At 46.8% G+C, this 24,332-nt stretch overlaps 1 protein-coding gene across 1 annotated transcript in view; it reads right to left on the bottom strand.

Annotated features, from left to right (window-relative positions):
* Positions 1-11,514: 11,514 nt before the first annotated feature.
* Positions 11,515-24,332, bottom strand: part of DNASE1L3 (deoxyribonuclease 1 like 3) — a 21,815-nt gene continuing 8,997 nt past the window's right edge. Inside the window, exons 5-8 of the mRNA XM_037137398.2 lie at positions 22,277-22,389; positions 19,065-19,222; positions 13,006-13,102; positions 11,515-12,704 (exon numbers count right to left, since the gene is read on the bottom strand). Coding sequence (XP_036993293.2) covers positions 12,582-12,704; positions 13,006-13,102; positions 19,065-19,222; positions 22,277-22,389 — 491 coding nt within the window. The 3' untranslated portion in view covers positions 11,515-12,581. The remainder of the gene's footprint in view (positions 12,705-13,005; positions 13,103-19,064; positions 19,223-22,276; positions 22,390-24,332) is intronic.

The following is a 24,332-nucleotide window of genomic DNA, read 5'->3' as shown; positions in this document are numbered from 1 at the left end:
CCTCTGCTGAGCGTGGATGGGCACGAGTGCTGCCACGGGGACTCAGAGAGGCCCATCTGCTGCCCCTTGACTGCCCTCAGTGACCTTGCTCTTCACGGAGCGTCTGCGCACCACCTGCCACCCACAGCAGAAGTGCCTGGTCCCAGTGTATCCCAGTTTCCATGTTTACTCACTGCTCCTCTCATCCCCAGACCCTGCATGGCTTAGGCTTGCCTCACTGCTATAACAAACAGCCCCTAAATCTCAGTTGCTTAAACCAATAAAAATGTATTTCTTAAAGCACAGCACAATCTGATGTTCATGGGCCACCTACCATATACTGATCTGGGGATCCAGAGTGCCACCTGATGGCTATGCCATCTCCTAGGACCTCAGATTCCTGCCCTGAGTCCCTTACATCCAACTGGGGGACAGGGGGAGAAAGACAAAGAGCCTGGAGAGGTTGTGCCCACTCTTAACCACCTTGGCATGGAGCTGACAAACGTCACTTCCTAGCACATGACTTCTAGGTGTGAGAAAGCTGGGAGTGCTGTGGAACCAGGTGCCCAGGAAGAGGAGGAGAAAGGGTTCCTGATGCTAGCCTATTTCTGCCACTGGGCCTGCCTTGTCCTGTGGCTGATCTGGTGTGGACTTGGGCTCAGCCACCACCCTAAACTCAGAAATCCCCTCCTGTATTAGTTTGCCAGGGCTGCCATAACAAAGGCTAAAAGCCAAGCTCTCGCTGAAACCTGCAGGGCATCCTTTCTCTCCCCCTCTTGGTTTCTGTGGAGTGCAGACAGCCCTTGGCCTTTCCTGGCCTGCAGCTGTCTAACTCGGCCCTGCCTTTGTCATCATATGGTGTTGTCCCTGTATGTCAGTTGTCACATGGCCACCAGTCTTATTGGAGTAGGAGCTAAATTTACTCCAGTTACCTCACCTTGCCTAATTACATCTTTTAAGATCCTATTTCCAAATCAGGTCACATTCTGGAAGTTAGGACTTTAACATATCTCTTTTGAGGGGGATATAATTCATGCTATAATATCTCTGTCTGATAGCTAAACCTAGGTCACTGGGGCCATCGTGACAGGGCTTCCTCTTTTCCTTGGGATGCTGTCTCTCCCAGAAACCCAGCCGTGACCAGTATTGGTGCACATAACATCTCGCTGCTTCCAAGGCCTCGGGCATGTAGGGAGCTCAGAGAGTCACCCTGCACACAGCTTTTTGTGAAGCTGAAGTGCTCATGGGCACGCCTGGCTTAATCAGGGCACTGTGGCGCCCCTCCGCCCCACCCACTGAAGAGCCTCCCCCAGGGCTGGCCAAAGGAAGAACTGGGCAGACTAACTGCTCTTGTGAGAGCCACCTCCAGAGGGATTTTCCAGAGGTCTCTCCTGGTCCACCTTTTAGCTCAAAATGTGACAGAAGAGCTAAGCCACTACAAATGGACTGCCTTGCCTGGGTTTGCCTTATTGACTTTGGGAAAGTTATTGAGTGGGAAAGAGTGTGAACAGGGCCAATGTGTGCACTAGATTCTGCTGGAATTCTCACTGCTGCTGTGCACACCAGAGGTGCTTGACACATGCTGGTACCTGCCGAGTTTAATTGAATATCACATAGCCCTTTGGGTTACTCTGGGGCCATTTGATTGAACGCAACACACACTGGTGCAGCAGCTCCAGGCCAGGCTGGCCCTCTGGGGTATAAAGGAGAGAGATCTGGGAGCTCACAGCCTGGAGCGAGAAGGGCTGGGATGTGGAAAGTGGGCACCTTCGGAGCACAGAGGGCACCGAAACAAGAGTGGGAGACTTCCTGGGGGAGGTCACCATTATTTCTGTCATTTAATGAAATAATGCTCAGACAATGTCTAGCAAGTGTGGCTCTACACTTGTGAATTATATATTAATTGTTATTATGATACTCTCTATCAGCAAGTCTGCAAGCTGCTGTGAAGAGGACAGGCTACCACCAGGGCAGCCTTTCCCAGCTGGGATTTTGTACGTTAATTAAGCCTTACTGAAAACGATTTGGGTGACAATTTTCTCAGTTCTCCCAAAGACGGTGCAACGTAGCTAGCATTGGTCTGGAAGCGTGGGAGAGGGCTTGACTTGTGACAAGCAGTGGGTGTCCCTGGACGCTAGGGCTTAATTCTTCTGGGGAATTTATTTATTTATGTATTCAGTGATCAACTACATAACTACTCATTATGTACTTAGTGAGCACCTGTAAGATAATTGCAATACACAGGCCTTTTACTGAGCCTACACTGTCCAATTCAGTGGTTGTGAGCCTCATGTATCCACTGAGCATCTCATCCAAATTAAGAATAAAAGGCACACTGGATTTTGGAGGTTTTATATGATTAAAAAATTAAAATATCTCATTAATAATTTTTATACTGAATTACATGTTAAAATGACCAAATTGGTGAATATTGAGTTAAATCAAAGACTGACAAACTTTCTCTGTAAAAGACTAGATGGTAAATATTTTCAGCCTTGTGCGCCATTTGGTCTGAACTACAGAACTAGTCAGCTCTGCTGCTACAGTGTAAAAACAGTTGTGGACAGGACATAAACATATGAATATGGCTGTGATCTAATAAAACTTTATTTTTAAAAAAATGGGTGATGGGCTAGGTTTGACCTACAGGCTATAGTTTGCGGGACCCTAGATTAAATAAAACATATTATTAAAATTAATTTTACTTGTTTCTTTTTAAAATATGGCTACTAGGAAATTTCAAATTACAAATTGGTTCACATGCTGTCTGTATTGGATCTAAGCCCTTTGCAGATATTAACTCTGAAGGATAACTTTGTTACCCTGGGAGAGGGGTGTGTGTGTTTGTGTTAGAGGTGATGTGTGAAGTCCGATGACAACCTAAGCAGAGCTTGTGACACTGGCTTCTTCACTTGGCTTCTCTACTGCTGAGTAAGGAACCTAAGGGCAGACTGGTTCACAGCTGCTTCCTGGGGTTGGTTATGTGAACCTGCACCCATTCTAGGTTCCTCCTTTGACTAAAGGAAGTTACCCTAAATACCACCAGGTGGTGCTGTCGGACTGCAGGATATGGTAGTTGGTCTGATTGAACCCTGCATGGGTTCCGTCAGCCATTTGGTGTGTAGCCTTGGACTTCAATTTCTTCGGCTGTAAAGAAGAGTTATACTAGACTAGTGAAAACTTGAACTTTAGAGGCTGAGTGACCTTATATGAACTCTGACTCCACCAGGGCCACATTATGATTTTTTAAGGGCCTTAGGCACTTGTACCTTCATGAGTCCCTTCTTCCATTAAAAAAATTAAAAATTATATTTTACAACTACATTGGTGTTAAGAAAAAATATATTAATACTGTACATTAAAAATTTTCCTCAACCTAAAATTTAATTTTTCCCTTTATTATTATTTTTTAAATTTTTTATTTATTTTTAGAGAAGGGAAGGAAGGGAGAAAGAGAGCGAGAGAAATATCAATATGTGGTTGCCTCTTGCATGCCCTGCTACTGGGGACCTGGCCTGCAACCCATACATGTGTCCTGACTGGGAATATAACTGGCAACCCTTAGGTTCACAGGCCAGCACATAACCACTGAGCCACACCAGCCGGGGCTCCATTCTTATTCTGAAAGAAAATAAAACACTGTGGGCCTGAGGCCCTATGCCTGGTATACTTCATAAAGAAGTTGCCCTGGGATTGCCTTCTGGTCAAGATGGCAGCATAGAAAACACAGCTCACCTCCTCGCACAACCACATCAACATTACAACTAAAATATAGAACAACCGTAACTCAAAACCATCAGAAATCAAGTTGAATAGAAGTCTGACAACTATGAAATTAAAGAAACCACATTCATCCAGACTGGTAGTAGGAGTGGAGACACAGAACTGGCTGGTCCCAAATCCACATGAGGTGAATAAAAATTCAGGAGAGATATCTTAGAAGCAGGGAGTCCCAGCCCTGCACCAAACCCCCTAACCCAGGGTTCCAGTCCCAAGAAGATAAGTCCCCATAACTTCTGGCTGCAAAAACCAGTGGGACTTGAGTAGGGAAAAAAAGTTTTAGAGTACCAAGCAGTTCCTCTTATAGAACCCACACATGGACTTACTCAGACTCACTCCAGCACTGGGGCAGCAGCTTGAAAGGCACAGTGGCATACAAGGTGGAAACAGAAGTGCCGGGCATCAAGGTGAGAGCCGGGGGGCCGCTTTCTTTCAGACAGAAAGGCAGGCAGAGGCTATTGTTCCTTTTCTCAACCCTCTTCCCACACAGCCAGGAGGTGGGTGACTCTGAGACTCCATCAGCGTGGCTGACACTGTTTGCCCTGCTCTGGAGAACCCCAGAGCTCCATCCCACTCAATTTATGGGCCCACCCAAACTGTTAAAAATGACTTTTCCATATGAATGGCTGGTCTTGGCTCATGCTTCAAAACTTCTTACTCTCAAACAAGCAACAGCCAACCTGAGAGAGCCCCCAGGCCCCATACCTCTTGCTAAGTGGCCCCAGGCCTGGCACTTACAGCATCACATCTCCAGCTTAGACTCACAGCTTGGCTTCACCTGGGAATCTCTAAGCCCAGCACAAGTGGCAGCCATCTCAGATTGCTTTACAGCTCAGGCAGGGCGGCCTTGGGCAGAATACAGCTGGGAGCTGACCTTGGTCTGCACCACTCCAGAAACCACCAAGCCTGTGCACCCAGTGGTCAGCTACAGCTATCAGAGCACCCCCGCACTGTCCTCTCAGGGCTGATCCTCCATGGAGGGCAGAGGTTGGTGGTCGGTGGTCACAGCCAGTCCTTGCAGCTGACTGGCCTGGCTAAATCCCTCCCATTGACCTGCCAATAGCAACCAAGGCTCAACTGCAAGAGGAGGGTATACTCAGCCCTCAAATGATGCACCTCAAGTACCCAGCTTTGGTGACAGGGGAAGCTGTGCCACTGGACCCTATAGGACACCTACCACACTAGGCCACACTACCAAGACATAGAGTCAAAGCAGCTGTACCTAATGCACAGAAACAAACACAGGGAGGCTGCCACCAGGAGGAGACAAAGAAACATGGCCCAAACGAAAGAATAGATCAAAACTGCACAAAAAGAACTAAACAAAATGGAGATAAGCAATCTATCAGATGCAGATTTTAAAACACTGGTTATAAGGATGCTCAAGGAACTTAGTGAGGACCTCAACAGCATAAAAAAGACCCAGTCAGAAACAAAGGACACACTAATTGAAATAAAGAACAGTTTACAGGAAACAACAATAGAGTGGATGAAGCCAAGAATCAAATCAATGATTTGGAACATAAAGAAGCAAAAAACAACCAATCAGAAAAAGAAGTAAACAGAATGTAAAAAATGAGGTTAGTATAAGCAATCTCTAGGACAACTTTAAGTATTCCAACATTTGCATTATAGGGGTGCTAGGAGAAGAGAAAGTGCAAGACATTGGAAATCTATTTTAAAATAATGAAAAAAAACTTCCCTAATTTGGTGAAAAAAATAGACATGCAAGTCCAGGAAGTACAGAGAGTCCCAAACAAGATGGATGCAAAGAGGCCTATACCAAGACACAGCATAATTAAAAAGCCAAAGGTTAAACATAAAGAGAGACTCCTAAAAGTAGGAAAAGAAAGGCAGTTAGTTACCTACAAGGGAGTTCCCATAAGACTGTCAGCTTATTTCTCAAAAGAAACGTTGCAGGCTAGAAGGGACTGGCAAGAAATATTCAAAGTCATGAAAAGCAGGGACCTATAGCCAAGATTGCTCTAGTTGAAAAAACTATCATTTAGAATCAAAGAGCAGATAAAGAGTTTCCTAGACAAGAAAAAATTAAAGGAGTTCATCACCACCAAATCAATACTATATGAAATGTTGAAGGGACTTATTTAAGAAAACTAGATCAAAACTATGAACAATAAAATGGCAATACATACCTATCTATCAATAATTGAATCTAAAAAATAAGCTAAGCAAACAAGAAGAATGGAGACAGAATCATGGATACATAGAGCATTTTGATGGTCGCCCAATGGGTGGGGCTGTGGGGGGAATGGGTGAAGAGGTGAGGGGATTAAGAAATACAAACAGGTGGTTACAGAATAGCCCCCATGGGGATGTAAAGTACAGTGCAGGAAATGAAGTAGCCAAAGAACCTACGTGTGACCCATGCCCATCAACAGTGGTGTGGAGATTGCCTGAGAGAATATGGGATGTGAGTGGAGGGGGCACAAAGGGGATAAAATTGGGACAACTGTAATAGCACAATCAATAAAATATTATTAAAGAAAGTGAAAATATAAAAAACATAAAAATAAAAAAAGAAGTTGCCCTGGGCTCTATTCGCCAGCTGTGTGACCATGGGCAACTTTTAAAAAAATCCTCACCTGAGGATATATTTATTTATTTTAGGTAGAGAGGAATGGAGAGTGAGGGAGAGCAACATCAATATGAGAGAGAAGTATCGATCAATCGCCTCCTGTAGGTGCCCCACCTGGTGATGGAATATGCAGCCCAGGTATGTGCCCTGACCAGGAATGGAAACTGAAACCTTTCCATGTACGGGACAACGCTCCCACCAGCTGAGCCCCTGGTCAGAGCGCCCTGGGCAAATTGTTTGACTTCTCTGGGCCTCGGTTTCCTCATCTATAAAATGGAGATGCAACAGATCCCCACCGTTTTAGTGCTGTGGTTGTAATTTAGTGAGATTGTTTATAACTTGCATTCTTTGAACACAGCCTAGCAGAGAACAAGTTTTGGAAAATGGCAGTTGTTGTTATTATTATTATTATTATTATTATTGTTTATTATCTTTAAAGATATTTTCAGCTCTAACCTCTATGAAACTATTAAAATATCTCAAAATAAATTAGTTGAAAAAATTAATTGAAGTTTTCAGGGTATTTGATGATGGAAGTAAAAGAATTTCCTAATGAAGAGACAGTCATCAAGAGATTTTGCAAAAGACTGACATGTATTTTCTCCTGTCATCAGGGAGCTTAGAAAGGTGTGAACCTGGGCTTGCTCCAGTCAGCTGGAACCTGGGTCACTTGGGGAGTATGTGCCATCTGGGCAGACCCCTGAGAAAGGGATGTATGTGTAGTGTCTGTGCTCCAGGAGGGAGATTTGCATGGTGTTTTGAAGGCCATGGAAGCCTTATACCTATGGAGAAAGTGCATTGCTCTTGCAGGGAAGAGCGGCAAAGAGGGAAGAGGTGCTTTAAGAAGAAGGAACAGGATGCATAAAGGCCTGAAGCAAGAGGGTAAAGAGCAAGTTCAAGAAACCACAATGAGGTTTACCTTTAAGTGGATTTTAAGGTGTTAGTTCCAGTGTCCTGTTGCCATCCCATTTTATGTCCTTCAAATATTCTTTGAGAAACTTTAATACAACAAAGGGCACTGTTAATTTTTTAATCCCTTATTTATGCCAGCAAAAATCACTCCCTAACTTTGTTTTTAAATCCTCACCTGAGGACATCCTTATTGATTTTAGAGAGACGGGAAGGGAAGGGAAGGGAGAGAAAGAGAAACATTGATGTGAGAGAGAAACTTCCGCCTCTTGGAGGGACCCTTCTCATGTGCACCCCGTGCTCCAACCAGGGACCGAACCCACAACTTGGCATGTGTCCTGATTGGGAATAGAGCCCATGACCTGTCAGTTTACGGGACAATGCTCCAACCAATTGAGCCACACTGGCCAGAGCACTCTCTAACTTTTTAAATTAGGTATTTCCATCAGGATTTCTGGAAAAAACAAAACAAAACAATTTACTGCACAATATCTGTTACTCTTTGCTCAAATATTCTCTTTGTACTTTTTTTTTAAAGGATAACTTTATAAAAGCTATTGACTTTTTCTTTTTTTTTTGGTTCTGGGATATGTTTTTTTAACTGAAAAATTTTAAAAAATTAACATACAAAATGTACAAACACATGAGTCAATAATGGCAAAGAACTATATGTGTGAAGTGTTTTTTAAAACATGTTTAGATTTCACTGAAAAAATGTACCTCTGGCCACTGTTAACACACAGAGCAGCTCAAAACTTCAGGGATGGAAATGAGTCAGCTGCGTTCAGCGTCCCCTTCCACAGTGAGTGACCTCACTTGGCTGTGCTCAGCTGCTAATGTCTATGGTAGAGGAGCTCTAACAGGAGACCCGATAATGTCAAAATGAATATTTTTGCAAACAATCCTCTCCCCACCCCCCAAAAAGCAATGTAGAAAGAGAAACCTTTCCCTGTACGCAGAATCAAAGACAAGAATGATTTAAGGGGTCACCCATCATTAGACTTAAAGAATTTCAGCTGCCAAAATATGCATAAGACCACACTTAGTTCTCGTTGTTCCTTTTTTTAACACGAGAACTTCAAACCACTGGCTATATGGTTTTAACATTTTAGTTTCCCACACAATACTCAGTGTGGTGGATAAACAACTAATAGTGCGCAGTGAGAGATTTTGCACTAATAAAACAAACTCACACATGACGGCAAGATAATTTAAGTGACCCGACTTCAAGAGACCTTCTCTTTTTGTCCTCAATTTACATTTCCTTTTTTAAATCGGGTGTTAGCCTTTTTTGTCGATATTTGGTTCTTGGTAAAGGTCTTTTACTCCAACAAGGCTCAGTGGTGTCCCTTGAGTTTCATTAATTCCACAAAAGTTTATTGAGCAATGCCTAAGAAGACACAGCTCTGCCCTCATAGGGGCTGCACGTTGGGGACGGGGAGCAGACGGTGGACAACTAATCACACACGTATGAGGGTTAAGACGGAGCCATACAGGGCACCGTGGGAAGATGTAACCAAGGGCCCCAAAACAGACGGGAGAACTGATCGGGGAAGGCCTCCTTGACTGAGCAAGTGATGTTTAAGCTGAGTTTTGAGGAACGAGAAGTTTGCCAAGTGAATGGGGAAGAAGAGTGATCCAGGATGGGGAAGCAGCCCATGAAAAGGCCCAAAGGCTGGGGAGAGAATGAGGAATGTCAAAATAGTTTTTTGACATTACATTATTTGAAGAATGAAGAAACTGAACAGTGTGGCTACAATATATAGATGGTTGAAAATGGAGTTGGAAAGGTAAGTGAAAGCCAAAACATACAGGGCTTCATAGTTTATAGTAAGGACCTGGGTGTTTATCCAGAGATAAATGGGGAGCCATTGAGGGTTTTAGGCAGGAGGAAAGATAAGATGAAATTATAGACATCACACCCTGGTTGTTGGGGAAACAGATTACAGGGGCAACGGTGGAGGTGGTGAGACGACTGAGGAAGCTACCGATATCACTGAGCGAGAATTGGTGACGTGGGCTAGAGGAGCCCCCTTTGCCCTTGACCTGGGAAGCCTGGTGTCTGTCTGCAGCTTTGTCTCACCTACATGCAGACTTGGGAAACCAAGCAATCATTCAGCTAGAGTTGCATTCAAGGCACTCACTGTTTCCCAACCGATTTTCTCTCAAAAAATCGTGTGTGTGTGTGTGTGTGTGTGTGTGTGTGTGTGTGTACACACTCCTTGTTCCCTGGAAATTCCCTTAATTTCAGTAGCTTCCCTGAATCCTAAAGCTTGGAGCTACTGGGGCCAGTGTCTTGTGGCACGAGGTGACCCATTCCTCCTCCAGGATGTGACCGGTGGGTAACAGACATGGGCGTGCTGGCTTGTTGCAACCTTGGCCGTCAGGACCGTCGGCAGGGAGCTCTGATGGGGACACAAGGCAGCAGACGCAGGGGTGAATCTTCTCAGTGGCTCTGCTCTTCCTCATACCCACCTGGCTGGGTGGAGGGATGTGACCTCTAGTTTGTCTCTCTTTGCTTTTCAGGTTTAGTACCACCCTTTATACTTCCTTCTCCAACCCAAGGGAGAGATGGGAGCCAGGGCTGTTGCCTTGGAGGTGCTCCCTTCACCTCCAAGGCCACAGGGACAGGCTGAAGGGCAAAGGTGGGGTATTTCTGTGTTCAAGGCAAGAAAGGGCCTTTGATGAAGAAGAGAAAATAGCAAGGACTGGAAGAAGGGGCATCTTTAGTCCTCAAGGCTCACTTGCCAAAATACTTGCTGTGTTGAATGATAAAGAGGTAGAAGGCAGAAATTCATTCTAAATAATTAAATGAGAGCCATACATATCTAAACACCTAAAGTAGCCCATCCTTTAAAAAAAAAGATGTTATTTATTCTTAGAGAGGGGAAGGGAAGCAGAAAGAGAGGGAGAGAAACATCAATATGTGGTTGTCTCTTACACACTCCCCACAGGGGATTTGGCCTGCAACTGAGGCATGTGCCCTGACTGGGAATCGAACGGGTAACCCTTTTGTTCGCAGGCTGGTACTCAGTCCACTGAACCACAGCAGCCAGGTGGCTTACCTCTTAATGGAGCAAATCCTATTAATAAAAATACAGCCTCCACTTGTGAGGACTTACTAGGTGACAGGCACATGGCATTTTACATGTATTATCTTACTAAAACTTCACCTATGAGGTTGATTTCTCTTATTACTCGCATTTCACACGTAAGGAAACTGAAGGTCAGTGAGCTGCTCCATGCCCCACAGCTAGTGGGTGGTGCAGAGCACGGCCCGACGTGAGCCTCTCCCTACACCACACTGAACATCTTCTCACTGAGGAGGGCCGGGAGAGTGAGTTCAAAATCTGTTCTCAATAAATAATTAAGGGAAGAAAAATCTGGCCTCAGTCGCCTGGGACTTGTTACATTTGCAGGTTCCTGGGCTGTGACCCAGACCTCCTGAGGCCGACTCTGTGTGGGGGCAGGGGAGGGAGCCGAGGCCTGAGCATCGGCACGGTAACCGGTAACCGGTGCCCTGAGATTCTGGTGCACACACGTTTCAAACCCTCTGAACAAAGCCAAAGGTGAAAGAGTGCATACGACCGGAGTGCACTCTCCGGAGGGCCACAGGAGCTCCGTCCCGGCCAGGTGGTCCCGGGCAACCAGAGGATGTTTGCAGCACCTTTAGCTGTGGCCAGTGAGAAGAAGCCCCACTCTGTCTCCTCTTCCCAAGCAGACGCCCACAGCTCAGGTAATCTACTCTGTGCAGGGACAGAGGACGTCTGGTCACCGAGGAGGCCACAGGGTGGCAGGACCAGGTCAGAGTCATGGACAGGCTACTTAGTGCCCAGTCTACTTCCTCTGCCCCCGCCCCATCCCCCACAAGCCAGCGCAGGACTCTTGTTCCAGCCATGCTGCTGGCCTTTGGGCACAAGGATGACGTCTCCTCCAAAAAAAGTTCATTTGTGAACTGCCTGCTCGAGGAACCTCGGAAACTGGGCGTTTTCTGGGACAGCCCTTCTTTGAAGAGGGGTGACAAAAACGTTACAGATTTGCCACGTCCCCTGCCTGGGCCAAAAAGACCTCGGAAGTTGACTGGATGTGTGGGGGAAATGGTTTTCCTCACTTAAGCTGGCCCTGTTGATTTTGTTCCCTCAGATGTTACCAAATTTCAAAAATCAAGCTTATGGTCAATATTTTTATATAAAAAGCCATGTTGTCCCTTACATATTAAAGGAAATAAGCAAAGAGTGGAAACATACCCATAGTGTGCTATTTTCTGTATTTTTCAAGGTTACATGCAATGCTTATTTATGTACAGAATCTGGAAAAACGCATAAGCTGGAAAGAGGGGTTGCTTCTGAAACAGGAAAGAAGGGGCTGGGGTTGGGGTGCGTGTTCCTTGTCCCTGCTTCTTCTCTGGTGCTGCTCACGTAGTCAGCCACGTTCACACAGTGCTTGAACAAAGACAATACAAGGAAAACCAAACAGAAGTGGTCACTACACAGGACACAGGTAACATGTTGCCTTGCTGCTAGACCCCTCTGCAACTCTTTGGTCTCAGAAATATAATAAAATCCTCGAGTCTCGTGGATGAGACAGGGCACGTGGGTGCAGGGAAGAGGCAGTCCTGCTGGGCACAGTGCAAGTTGGGATGAGGATGAGTCTGACGTGATATGCCAGACATAGAGACCTTCACAGGTATGCAAAATCTCTGGGCTCTCTCCAAGTGGTGATGGGATTTATAAGCAGGGGTAGGAAAGAGGGTGGCCTGTGGTCGGAATGAAATTTCAAAGAATGACGCCAGTGGTTCCTGGGCTGGCTGAGTCGGAGGACAATTCAGAGGCAGGAGACCAGGTGGGAGAGGCCTTCATCCTTCCTCCCTGTGAGATGTGATGATGGTATGACCTCAGATAGCAGCCAGGTTCCCCAAACAGTAAATTGCCCAAATCATGGGGTTCTGTTGGGGCCTTGGCATTTCTGGTCATTTCCCACAGAACAGGATCTCTCGTGCAGACTGAAAACTGATGTTCTTCCTTCTCCTGCAGCTTCTCCACCGAGGCTGAGCTTTGGCCGTGAGAGCGGATGGGCCTCTAGCTAAGGATGTGAAGGCCCTCCTTTTGGACTGCAAAAACCCCATTTTCCTCTTGGGAGTTTCAGGGAAGGTACAAGCCCGTGTGGGATAATAGAAGGCTCTCCTCCCAATTGGGCTCAAGCTAAAAAATGAAAGCGGTGGGACCAGTCCTGTTTCCTGGGTGTGAGGAGCAGTTCAGACCTGTTAGACCTGTTACACGCAGAGGCAAGGAGGGTTAATAAAATGGTGCCCTTGTGTCTAGGAGCGGCGGCGGCGGGCCTTGCTTTTCTTCCTCGAAAAGACAGACTTTCTGCTGTTGGTGGAGACCTTTGGAGATTGTAGTTTAAATTCAACTGGAAAGTGGTCACTGACTTCCAGGGCCTGTAAGGACAAAAGAGAGATAAATTTGAGAATTAGAAAACACTCTCATTTTAGTGATGAGCAAATTCAGGCTCCAGAAGAGACGATGAAATGACCGCAGTTACAAAAGAACACACACTAGTGAGCCACGTCCTTGGATCGGCTCAGTCAGAAATTTAAGCAGGTCCTTGAATCACAGAATCATAGGCATTGAGACTCAGAGCCCAATGGTCCAATGTTGTGTTTCTAGTAATGGCCTTAAAGGGAAACTAAACCCATCTTCCCAGGATAGCGGCATGGAAAGACAAGATGGCAGCCATACCTCCTCTTCAGTTAACTTATACGCTTTCTGGAAGTCAAAGGTGCCATTTGATTTGGGCACAACTGAGCTGATGATGTCTTGTCCTCTCAGCACAATCCTACAGAAGAGGAGGGAAGACAGTCGTGTTAAGACATCCTGTTGGTTTCTAAGATCGAACCAAGGTCCACGTTTGACATCTGAAATGGACTGAGCAGCCTGGACCTTTCAGGTGGTGCTCAAGGCCTGGACCTGGTTTTAGCTTGTGAACCTTAGGACACTGCCTAAGACTGGGAAATAGGATCCATTCCTGCGGTGGCCCTGTGGGCTCCAGGACAGTGTGTCCCTATGTAGGCAGGTAGCCCTGGTGGTGGAAGAGAAGCAAACCGCTGTGTGACATGTGAACATCATACCATAGAGCAATATCCTGCATTCTAAGATTATTATTTCCTGTGCAATTATTTTTCACTTTTCCTCATTCAACTGTGGAGAAAGGTGCTGGCTTGTCTTTAAAACTCCCTAAGCTCCCATTTTCACTAAGAGATGTTATGGACTGCTCAGCCTGGTTTCAGGAGTTGTAACTACCGCCCATGGTTAATGATGAGCTAGCGACCTCTGGAATGAGAGCTGCAGGAGACAAGGCTTGTCATTGGTAGCGAATGCTGCCTCAGTTTCCTCCCTGCCCCCAAAGCTTGGTCGGAAGTCCTTGACAGGTAAGACCCCTCAGAGGAGGGGCAACCTAGGCCAGACTCGATCACTTGGGAGGCCGTCATGGAAGGACTCTGGGGGGGGGGGGGGCAACAAAGAGGGAGTGATGGACTCTCACCCCCTGGCTTTGACATAGCCCAAGATCCCAAGTTCTCTGGGAGAAGCGTTTCCTGGCTCTAATCCCCTTAAGCCTGAATACCTGACGGGAAGGGGTGCAGCTCCTTGCCTTGCTAGAGCATGTCCTGGGGGAAAATCTGGCAGCACAAAGACTTCCTGATAAATCTGTGAAATCTGCTCTGCTAAGAGTGCTTTCATTCCTATGTTAAGGGTTCGAGCAGGAAACTAAAACACTGTTCCTGACAGACTCTGACTCAGACTAAGCCCTCAGATTTCTTTGAAATGTTATCTACTGTTTGATCCTTGCCACCCTCTATTCCTGTGTATTACAACCCAATAAAAGCCCCTGGAGGAAGGGGTTCAAGACCTTTTTCCTCTGAAAAACTGGCCATCTCCAGGCCTTTTTCCTCGGAGAAACTGGCCACTTCTCCTGGCCTCTTTTTTTTAAAATATATTTTATTGATTATGCCATTACAGTTGTTCTATTCCCCTCTTCATTCCCCTCCACCCTGCACACCCCCTCCCCCACCATTCCCCCCTTTAGTTTATGACCACATGCCGCAAGTTGTTTAGATTCTATATCACCCCTACTATTCTTGCCCTCCCCCAATCTATTTTCTACCTACCATCTATGCTACTTGTTTTCCGTACCTACTCCCCCCTTCTCCTTCTCCCACTCCCCTGTTGCTAACCCTCCATGTGATCTTCATTTCTATGGTTCTGCTCCTGATTTAGCTATCCTCTTAGCTTGCTTTTGTTTTAGGTGTGGTTGTTAATAACTGTGAGTTTGCTGTCCTTTCACTGTTCATCTTTTTTATCTTCTTTTTCTTAGGTAAGTTCCTTTAACATTTCATATAATAAGGGCTTGGTGATGAACTCCTTGAAGTTGATCTTATCTGAGAAGCACTTTATCTGCCCTTCCATTCTAAATGAAAGCTTTGCTGGGTAGAGCGATCTTGGATGTAGGTCTTGGGATTTCATGACTTGGAATACTTCTTTCCAGCCCCTTCTTGCCTGGAAGGTCTCTTTTGAGAAATCCACTGACAGTCTGATGGGAACTCCTTTGTAGGTGACTGTCCGCTTATCTCTTGCTGCTTCTAGAATTCTCTCCTTCATTTTAATCTTGGCTAATGTAATTCTGAGGTGCCTTGGTGTGTTCCTTCTTGGGTCCAACTTCTTTGGGACTCTCTGAGCTTCCTGGATTTCCTGGAAGTCTATTTCATTTGCCAGATTGGGGAAATTCTCCTTTATTATTTGTTCAAATAAGTTTTCCACTCATGGCTGTTCCTCTTCCCCTTCTGGCACCCCTATAATTCTGATGTTGGAACATTTAAAGATGTCCTGGAGGTTCCTAAGCCTCTCCTCATTTTTTTGAATTCTTGTTTCTACATTCTTTTCTGTTTGGTCATTTTTTTTTCCTCTTTCTGGTCCACTCCTTTGATTTGAGTCCCAGTTTCCTTTCCATCACTATTGGTTTCCTGTGCATTTCCATTCATTTCGATTAGTTTAGCCTTCATATGTTCCTCTAATTTGTGACTAAAATCAACCAGTTCTGTGAGCCTCTTGATCACCAGTGTTTTGAACTGTGTATCTGAAAGTTTGGCTATTTCTCCATCACTTAGATTTATCGGCTCTGGGGCTCTAAGTTCTTCTTGAGCCATGTTTTGATCTGTTTGTGCCTGTTAGGTATGAGGAGCAAAGCCTCAGTTGTTCACCAGGGTGGGGCCACCCAGGTCGCTGGTTTGTGACACTGTAGGTAGGGGCGGGGTCAGAGAGGGACAATGGCGGTCCCCTCTGCCACTTCCTGCCACTGGGGCCTACACGGTCTGTCTCACCGCTCCCTCCTTCACCAGTTTATCTGCGCAGAAATGTGTGACCGTGGTCAGCCCTCAGTGAGTCCACTGCCTTGCGCCCTCAGTGGGTCCGCCCACTTCTCCACACCTGGGATCCGCCTATGGCTGCCGGTGCACCCAGGTTGCACGCCTGGGTCGGTCCGGTGGATCTTTCCTGCCCGACCCTGCTCTGCTGCTGGCTCTGCCCCTCTTACCGGTATGGCTGAAGGGTTCGTTGTTGTCAGACTTCCGTGAAGTTCAATTTTCTGTGATTTTTGGCTGCGTTTTTGTTGCTAAAACTTTGTTGTTTTTATACTTGGTTGTGGGAGGAGGCACAGTGCTTCTACACCTTCATCTTGGCGGAAGTCTCCTGGCCTCTTTTTCCTCAGAGAAACTGGCCACCTCTCCTCCCCAAACAGATTGTGTCTTGGTAGTGTGTTGCGGACCACTCTGCCTGGTTTTAGGAATCGTAACTCTACCCCCCCCATGGCTGAGGATGAGCTAGCGACCTCTGGAATTCGAGGCACAGGAGACAAAGCTTGTCTCTGGTAGCAAATGCTGCCTCAGTTTCCTCCCTGCCCCCAAGGCTTGGTCGGAAGTCCTTGACAGGTAAGACCCCTCAGAGGAGGGGCAAACTAGGCCAGACTCCATCACTCGGGAGGCCATCATTGAAGGACTTGGGGGCTGTGACAAAGAGGAAGTGATGGACTCTTGCCCCCACCCCCCCCGGCTTTGACAAAGCCCGAGTCCCCAGTCCTCTGGGAGAAGCACTTCCTGTCTCTAATCCCCTGAAGCCTGAACACCCCCTGTCTCTAATTCCTTTAAGCCTGATGAGGAGGGGTGCAGCTCCTTGCCTTGCTAGAGCATGTCCTGAGGGAAAATCTGGCATCACAAAGACTTCCTGATAAACCTGTGAAATCTGCTCTGCTAAGAGTGCTTTCATTCATATGTTAAGGGTTCGAGCAGGAAATGAGTATGTCTCCCAAAGTTTCTGCAAAACCCCCTTTCCTGATAGACACTGACTCAGACTAAGCCCTCAGACTTCTTTGAAATGTTATCTACTGTTTGATCCTTGCTGTCCTGTATTCCTGTGTATTACAACCCAATAAAAGCCCTTGGAGGAAGGGGCTCAACCCCTTTTTCCCCTTGAGAAACTGGCCACTGCTCAAGGCCTTTTTCCTCTGGGAAACTGGCCACCTTTCCTCCCCAAGCAGATCACACCATGTCTCAGTCATGTTTACTTTCATCCGTGGCACACGGGGGGACTCGTGAGGAAAGTCGCCCCCACAAAGAGAGAGAGCAGGCTGCACCTGCCAAACATTCTAGAGGCAAGAGAATTAAGGCAGAATTTAACTGATTGGTTTTCACTGGGATTATTTTTACAGTTGTTTTCAATTTATGGCAAGTGATGCTGTTCTCTTATTATAGTACTATGAAGTTTTCTTTAAAATTAATTTATTTCTATAAGAAATGAGTGAATGTAATGACAAATATGGAGAAAAACCACAGCACAGATGCTTTGCAGCGATGAGAAAAAATGGGTGCATGGTAGCTCACTGAGTTTCAGAAACATGGGTACTCTAATGGACACCAAGTGGGGTGAGGTAGTTGGGGTCTACACAGCCGACTGACAAGAGTGACAGGATGAGTTGGACTGCCAGGTCACAACCGTCCACTGAACATTCCCTGATTCCGACTGGCAGACTGGCTTCCTGGGCTGGTTAACAACATCACCTGGTTAACTCTGAATTCGCTCCACAAGTATACTCTTCACATGCCATTGGAGATTTCCTGAAGTCAGCCTTTCAATCCCAGAGAGTGAAGAAGGACAGAGTTAAGGCTCCTTCTTTTCTGACTTCTAGGTATGTGCATGGGCTGGCCAGCTGATCCTGCTAAGCTCTCCTGAGCCCAGACTGTGCATGGGAGAGGTTCAAGAGATATTTGAATACAGAACAAAGACTGGCATCGAATCCACTTCATCTTACTCCCTTCATTAAATATTTATATGCCTTTTTAAAAACCACAAACGATACCCAAATAAGAAAAACATAGAAAATTGAGAGTAGCAAAACAACAAATTAAGCTTTAAAAAAAAAACCCACAAGTCTCCCTGCCATCCTTTGGCATACATGTGTATAACACTGGGGTTCTAGTAAACACCTTATTTTAACCTGTCCGTCTACCCCACCTAATCCCTGTGAACATCTACCCCTGTGAGTCACTGGGCTTCCACCTCAGCGTTTATAGTCAGCTCCCTCTTGTGGGCCAGGGGGAGAAGAATGGGGCCACAGAAGGGACTCGACCTGCCCATGACGACACCACTGGCATGCACTTTGCTAGCAGACCTTCAGAATGGAGGGAGGTGGCAGGGAACTCAGGCTCCCGGGACTCCCCACCTTGGCTCTGCCTTCCCCAATGCTGGGGCTGTTTCCACTTTCGAGAGCTGGAGTGGTGGCTCCTGCGATAGACACACCAACCCTGAAAGCTCCAAGAGGAACAAGAGAGGTCATGGGATGGAAATGGAAGCCAGACCTCAAACTAGAGAAGTAAGAACAACTGTTGTCTTGCAGACGGCCATCTCTTGCCTCCACGGCGGCAGGCTGAGCCCTGGGAACAGAAGCTCCGAGGGGATTCCCTGCCTCTGGTCCCCGCTGTGAACGGCCAAGTCACGAGCATTCATAGGTTTCAGGCGCTCTCACCACCTCCCTCCCGACCGAAGGAGCAAAAATGAAAGCCGATTGGAAATCCCCCGAGAGATGTTACAAATACAAGAGCAAGCTATTAGTTAAATGTATATATTTGCATTTAGAAAATGCAGCAAATGCTTTAGAAGTGTAAACAACCCTAGCTTTAACTGGTCTCATTTTTAGAGTTTAACCTTAAGGAAATTGTAAGTATATGCATAAAGTGCATATATAGAATCAGAAATGTCTAAATAACTAACCCTTGGTAACATAATAACCTAGTGCCCAATCCTAAGGCCCAATGATAGGGGATTGAGTGAGTAAACTATGGCATGTCTTTGTGATGGAATAACTAACAGCAATGAATGTACTGAGCACTTATATGGCAGACATTGTGTTATAAGATTTACATACACTACTTCATTTAATCCTCATCATACGTCCCTGAGTGGAGCCCTACTATAATCTCCACTTTATAAGTGAGAAAACAGAGGCACATGTCTCTTGGTCACAGACATTAAGGGGTAGAGCCAGGATTTGAACCCAGGCCTGCCTGACACCAAAGCCCACGATTGCCACTGCTGAACTACACAGTGCTCAATGCACGAAGTCTGTGTACCGTACGAAGCACTAGGTAGAGAGGCCTGACCTCCAACTGTTCTCCATCTCAACCTTCTCATTCGACCAGAGGGGCACCTTCTCTGATGCACACTAAGCAAGGCATCAGGCAGATGCCTCCCACCTGTCATATGCGCAGTTGGTGCTCATCCTGACAGTAGTGTCCTCTTGGTCCCCGATCAGCCAAATGAACTTGGGGTCAGTCCTCAGGCGGATGTTATTCCAGGCCTTCTTGGAGACATAGTTGCAGCCTGCGTTGAAGTCGCCCATGAAAATGAAATTCTGAAAGACATGATTTGGAGCATCAGTCACCTGGTGGGCACTGTTGCCAAACTCCTTAGCTCCTAACTGCTGGCAAGGACTGCGTCTCCCATGCCCAGTGAATGATGGGTTCTGTTATGGGCTAAATCGTGTCTCTTCCCCAAATTCACATTTTGAAATCCTAAACCCAGCACCTTAGAATGTGACTGAATTTGGAAAGAGGGCCTTTAAAGAGGTAATTAAGATAAAAATGAGATGTTGTGAGCAGGCCCTAATCCAGTATGACTGCTGTCCTCAAAAAGAAGAGATTAGGACACAGAGGGAAGACCAAGGATGGGGAGAGGCCTCAGGAGGAACCAGTGCTGCTGACACCTTAACCTTGAACATCGAGCCTCCAGAAATGTGAGGAAATAAATTTGTGGCGTTTAAGCCACCCCGTTTTTGGTATTTTGCTATGGCAGCCCTCGCAAACTAATATAAGGTCTTTCTTAATTTCTTCTTGCTTTTTAAAAGAAGCAGCCATGGTTTAAAATTGAGTCACAGCTTTGATTAGTGTTTGGCAGGCGAGTGTATACAGAGGAGGGCGTTCCTAACCGGAAGGGGGGTATTTGCTGTAGTTGCCCCTCCTGTTCTTAGTCACCATGTCTTTGTAATTCAGCAGAAGCAGACGGGGATAGAAGGGGCTGGCTAATCTATTGCCTCGAATCTTTTCTCTATGGCTCAAACATATGAATGAATCAACACCTTTTGTTTCCAAGCAGGAAAAATGAACTTGGTTGGTGTGTGTGACAGCTTTCACACAGCTCTCTCTCTCTCCCTCCCTCCTATTGCCTTGAAGTTGGGGATTCTTTCCTGTAGCAATTCTGTCTGTTGAAGAAGTGGGTAAAACCTTAGGTCACCAACAGAACCATGTTATCTTGGAAGTGTTTTCCCTACAGGGCTCTTGGAACAGAACTTTAATATTCCTCAGTTCATAGGAAGTGCCAGATTTCCTGGTTTGTACTATTGTTTGGGGCTGTTGCTGACTTAAGAGTTTTCTTTAAAAACATTTTATTTTGACCTCAGTGATCATGGTTTTCCCTGACATTGATGGGCGTAGTAGAGGACAGGATGTCTTCCTTAACCCTAGAGACTACCAGCTTCTATGAATATGGGCCCAATTTAGCCCTGGCTGGTGTGCCTCAGTTGGCCAGGCATCACCCCACAGAGCGAAAGGTGGCTGGTCTGATTCCCCATCAGGGCACGTGCCTGGGTTATGGGTTTGGTCCCCAGCTGGGGATGCAGGAGAGGCAGCTGACTGATGTTGATCAATGTTTCTCTTCCTTTCTTTCCCTCTCCCTTCCTCTCTTTCTACACATAAATAGACAAAATCTTTTTAGAAATAAAATCTTTTTATAAGGCATGATTTGCTGAGCGTTCATCGTGTGCCAAGTCCAGCATTAAGTGTTTTGCAGTTTCGGTATCACAAACAGTAGGAGGTAGAAGGACGTGTAGCCCCTGTAGAAATAGGGGGAAGGGCCTGCTCTACACCACTCAGCGGGGAGGTTCGAGGGGTCAGGTCAAGAACTGAACCCCGATCTGCCTCACTGAAGGCCTCTTGGCATGAATTTCCACTCTCGTTCTCTTTTGTGCCACTGACGCCTCTCCAGTGTCCAACACGTAACAGATTCCAAATAAACTCTTGTTGAATAAATGAATCAATTAATAATTTTAGGAATGAATGAATGAGTCTTTCTCTCGACCTGATCTTTCCAAATAAGCAGTGAAACGCACCCCCTGTGTTCTGCACGCCCCAGCTCGGAGTCCACACTTCACTTGACTCATTTTGCCCTTTTTCAGCAGTGGAACTGAGAAGGAGGGCGGAGGAATTGCTGGAGTCACATCCCAGAAGGAGAAAGGAAGAGTGAGGAGGAGCCCTCTAGAGCAGGGGTCCCCAACTCTGTGGACTGGTACTTATCCGAGGCCTGTTAGCAACAGGGCCGCACGGCAGGAGGTGAGCGAGGCAGGCAGTGAAGGTTGGCATTGCCGCCTAAGCTCTGCTTCCTGTCCAACCCCATCCCCCAAACTGTGGAAAAATTGTCCTCCACAAAACCAGTCCCTGGCACCAAAAGGGTTGGGGCTGCTGCTCTTGAGCACTTCCACACTAACCTAGCACTTTCACAGACCCTCACAGACACAGGGGGTGGCACCCCTGTTTTTCAGATGAGGAAATAGTTGACGTGGAAGGGATGGTAGACGTACCCCCTTCTGTGGGAATAGCAAGCTTAGTTTGGGAAACCACCACCCCCATCCCCTCAGTCCAGGGAGGCTGGAGGAGGGGGTTAGAGACACAGATTTAGCCAATCAGAGCACCTCAACCTCCAGATCACAGTGATCGTTTCAGGATGGACAAGTGCCCCAGTCAGCACCAGTAAGACTCAACCCCAGGGTATGTGTTGCATTGGAAAGAAAATTGGCCATTTGACCTAAAGCTACTGGTGCCTTTCTTTCTATTCCAAGGGTAGAGCCAGCCTGCCACAGGAACCCACTCAAAGGAAAGGGGGGCTGAGAGGCGGCCCTGGTAACTCTGAGCCCTGGACCAGCTGTGCCTGAACTGCTCCTGGACATTTCAGTTACAAGAATCAATGAACAGCATCTCCTTTTCAAAGCCAGTTTGAGATTTCTGTCACTTGCCTCTGAAAGACTTCTGACTTCTTCGTGTGTCACTGTTCTTAACTGCAAAGTGAGGCTGATAAAAGTAGCTGCCTCATGGGTTGTCGGGGGGATTTAATAAACTTGTCCAGTGCAGCCTCAGTGCAGCCTCAGCGCAGCGCCTGGCGCCAGCTCTCCCCTCCGTGAGCGCTGGCAGCCATTGTTCTGCAGTGGGGTGTGAATTCCCGAGACCCACATGCATGCTGCCCATGCAGATTTAATGAGAAGGATATTTAGGGCTGAGGGAAGGCCTAAAATGAAGCTCAGAAGTGGTGCTGTCAGCACATGCTCTGTCCCCCTCACCCTCCCGGGAAGTCCTTCCCTCTCAAGGACCAGGTTCTGCCCCTGCTAGAGGGGAATTCAGCGGACACAGAGGGTCATCACCTCTGCCTTCCAATGGCGTCTCACATCCATGTAGACATCGGCCAGCTCATCAATCTCCTTAACGGATGTCTCGGGGGTGGTGTGCAGGGGGACAATCACAAAGTCCTTGACAGCTGGGGAACAGGAAAGAGGCAGAGGTCACACACTTTCCCTGGCAGTGTTCCAGGAACACTGCTCGAAGCAAACAGGCTGGCCTCCCAGAAGGCATGGCCTCTGTCATCTGGGTCCCCCCGTTTCCAGAGAATTCAGCCAGTGGCTGAGATCTGAGGGATCTTAGGATCACGCGGCAGCTATTTTCAGTACACGCGAGGCTCTTTTCTCCCATTCGCCGTTCACGGCTGAGGGAAAGCTGGCAGACGGGGTTCCTTGCTGGCACCGTGGGTGTTGCTATTTTCTCATTTTTTGAAAAACTATTTTCTATTCTTTTTTTTTTAAAAGCTGTTTGGTTTTTGTACTAAGGAAAAAATACTTTTTTAATAAAAAATCAGAAGCATATGAGTTTATACTCCTTTTGTAATTAGGGAAGCAAAAGCCTAAAAAAGTTATTTTAAAAAATAAAGTGGATTTTGTGGAGTGTCCGAAAATTTCTCCCAGCAGGCCCAGCAGGGGGGGGTGGAGGGAGCCCACGTGGGGCGCGTGGGCGAGCCACGGGACCGGGCCTTGCCCACATGCTAATAGCAGCAGCTGTGGCTTTCTGCACGCTTCCTTCTCGTGTTTTCCCTCACTCCGTGCCTGGGTCCCCACTCCCACTCAGGAGCTGGGTGCTGTTGGGTGTCACAGTGGGGAGCCAGGACTCAGACCTGGCAGCCTGTCTCCAGGACGTGGATCCAGCAGCCTCATCTTCCAGTCTCCTCCTCACGCCTCCACTCGTTCCCCATCTTCTTTTCTCCCACACGCCCCCAACCCCTTCCCACCTCTGACCTGTGTGCCTACTGCGCCCTCCCTCTGGGATGCCCTCTCCCCAGTTCTCGCTGACTTGGTTTCTTCGGGTCACAACCTAATGTCACCTCTCGGGAGCCATTCCTGGCCTTCCCCCACCCCCATTTAATGTGGGCCTCTCACCCTGCTAGTCAATGTGTGTTACTTATTTCCTTCATGCTCTGAAATTACTTGTTTTACTTCTTTTTGGGCCCAGTGGACCCCTGCGTCGTGAGGGCAGGCTTATCTGTCCTATTCACCCTCTTGGCTCCAGTATCTAGCACAGTACCTGACACACTGGAGATGCTAAAAAATGTTTGTTGACTGACTGACTGACTGACTGAATGAATGAATGAATGAACAAAAATATAGATAAATAGCTAACTCCTTCATCTTTAATCCTAAATATAGAGGACATGAGGAGCTTTCCTCAAACAAGAGAGAAAACTCAATAGGACATGGCTGAGGAGTGATCCCAAAGGAGAGAGGGAGGGGTAGAGAAGAGTCCAAGTGTGGAAGCTCAATACAAATAGGTTTGGTAGCAATTCACATAAGCTGAGGATTCTCTTGGAGAAGAAAGAGTCGTTAAGGGAGTGTGGGAGCGCTCTGAACGCCGCCCTGGTCAGCCAGGTGTGAATCGTGTGCGTGACAAACAGGATTATTGCACATGCTCTCTGAAGGGCGTGTCTTCCCTTCAATAGCCCCCACCTCCTCCTCTTTTCCTACTCGCAATTGTCCTGTTCCCCTGTCTGTCAACACTCTGCCTCTGAGTTAACTAACCCAGGGCAGAATTCGCTCCGGGTGTTTACATTTGTAGTTACATATGCACATATGTATAGCTTTGCATGTGTTTGTTTGGTCATTATCTGCCTCTCCTACTAAAACGTAGCTTCATGAGGATAGCAAGCTTGTCTGTCTCGTTCAGTGCCCAGAACAGAGCCGGTAGTCGCTGACACGTAGTCGGTACTGAAAATATATTTGATTCTACATAGCCCCAAATGGCAAACCAAATTTACTCTTGACTTCCCACCAAGTGTCGCATAGTGGTTAAGAACATGAGCTCCTGAGATGGTGGCTTGAGTAACAACTCTGGCTTGTCCACTTCACTAACTGCTGGGTGAACTTGGACCAGTGACGC

Source organism: Artibeus jamaicensis, unplaced genomic scaffold (assembly GCF_021234435.1).
Source record: "Artibeus jamaicensis isolate MK-2021 breed Jamaican fruit bat unplaced genomic scaffold, CSHL_Jam_final contig_519, whole genome shotgun sequence".
Classification (NCBI taxonomy): Eukaryota; Metazoa; Chordata; class Mammalia; order Chiroptera; family Phyllostomidae; genus Artibeus; species Artibeus jamaicensis.
The sequence above is the reverse complement of the archived record's forward strand: the minus strand, read 5'-3'. Positions and strand labels throughout refer to the sequence as shown.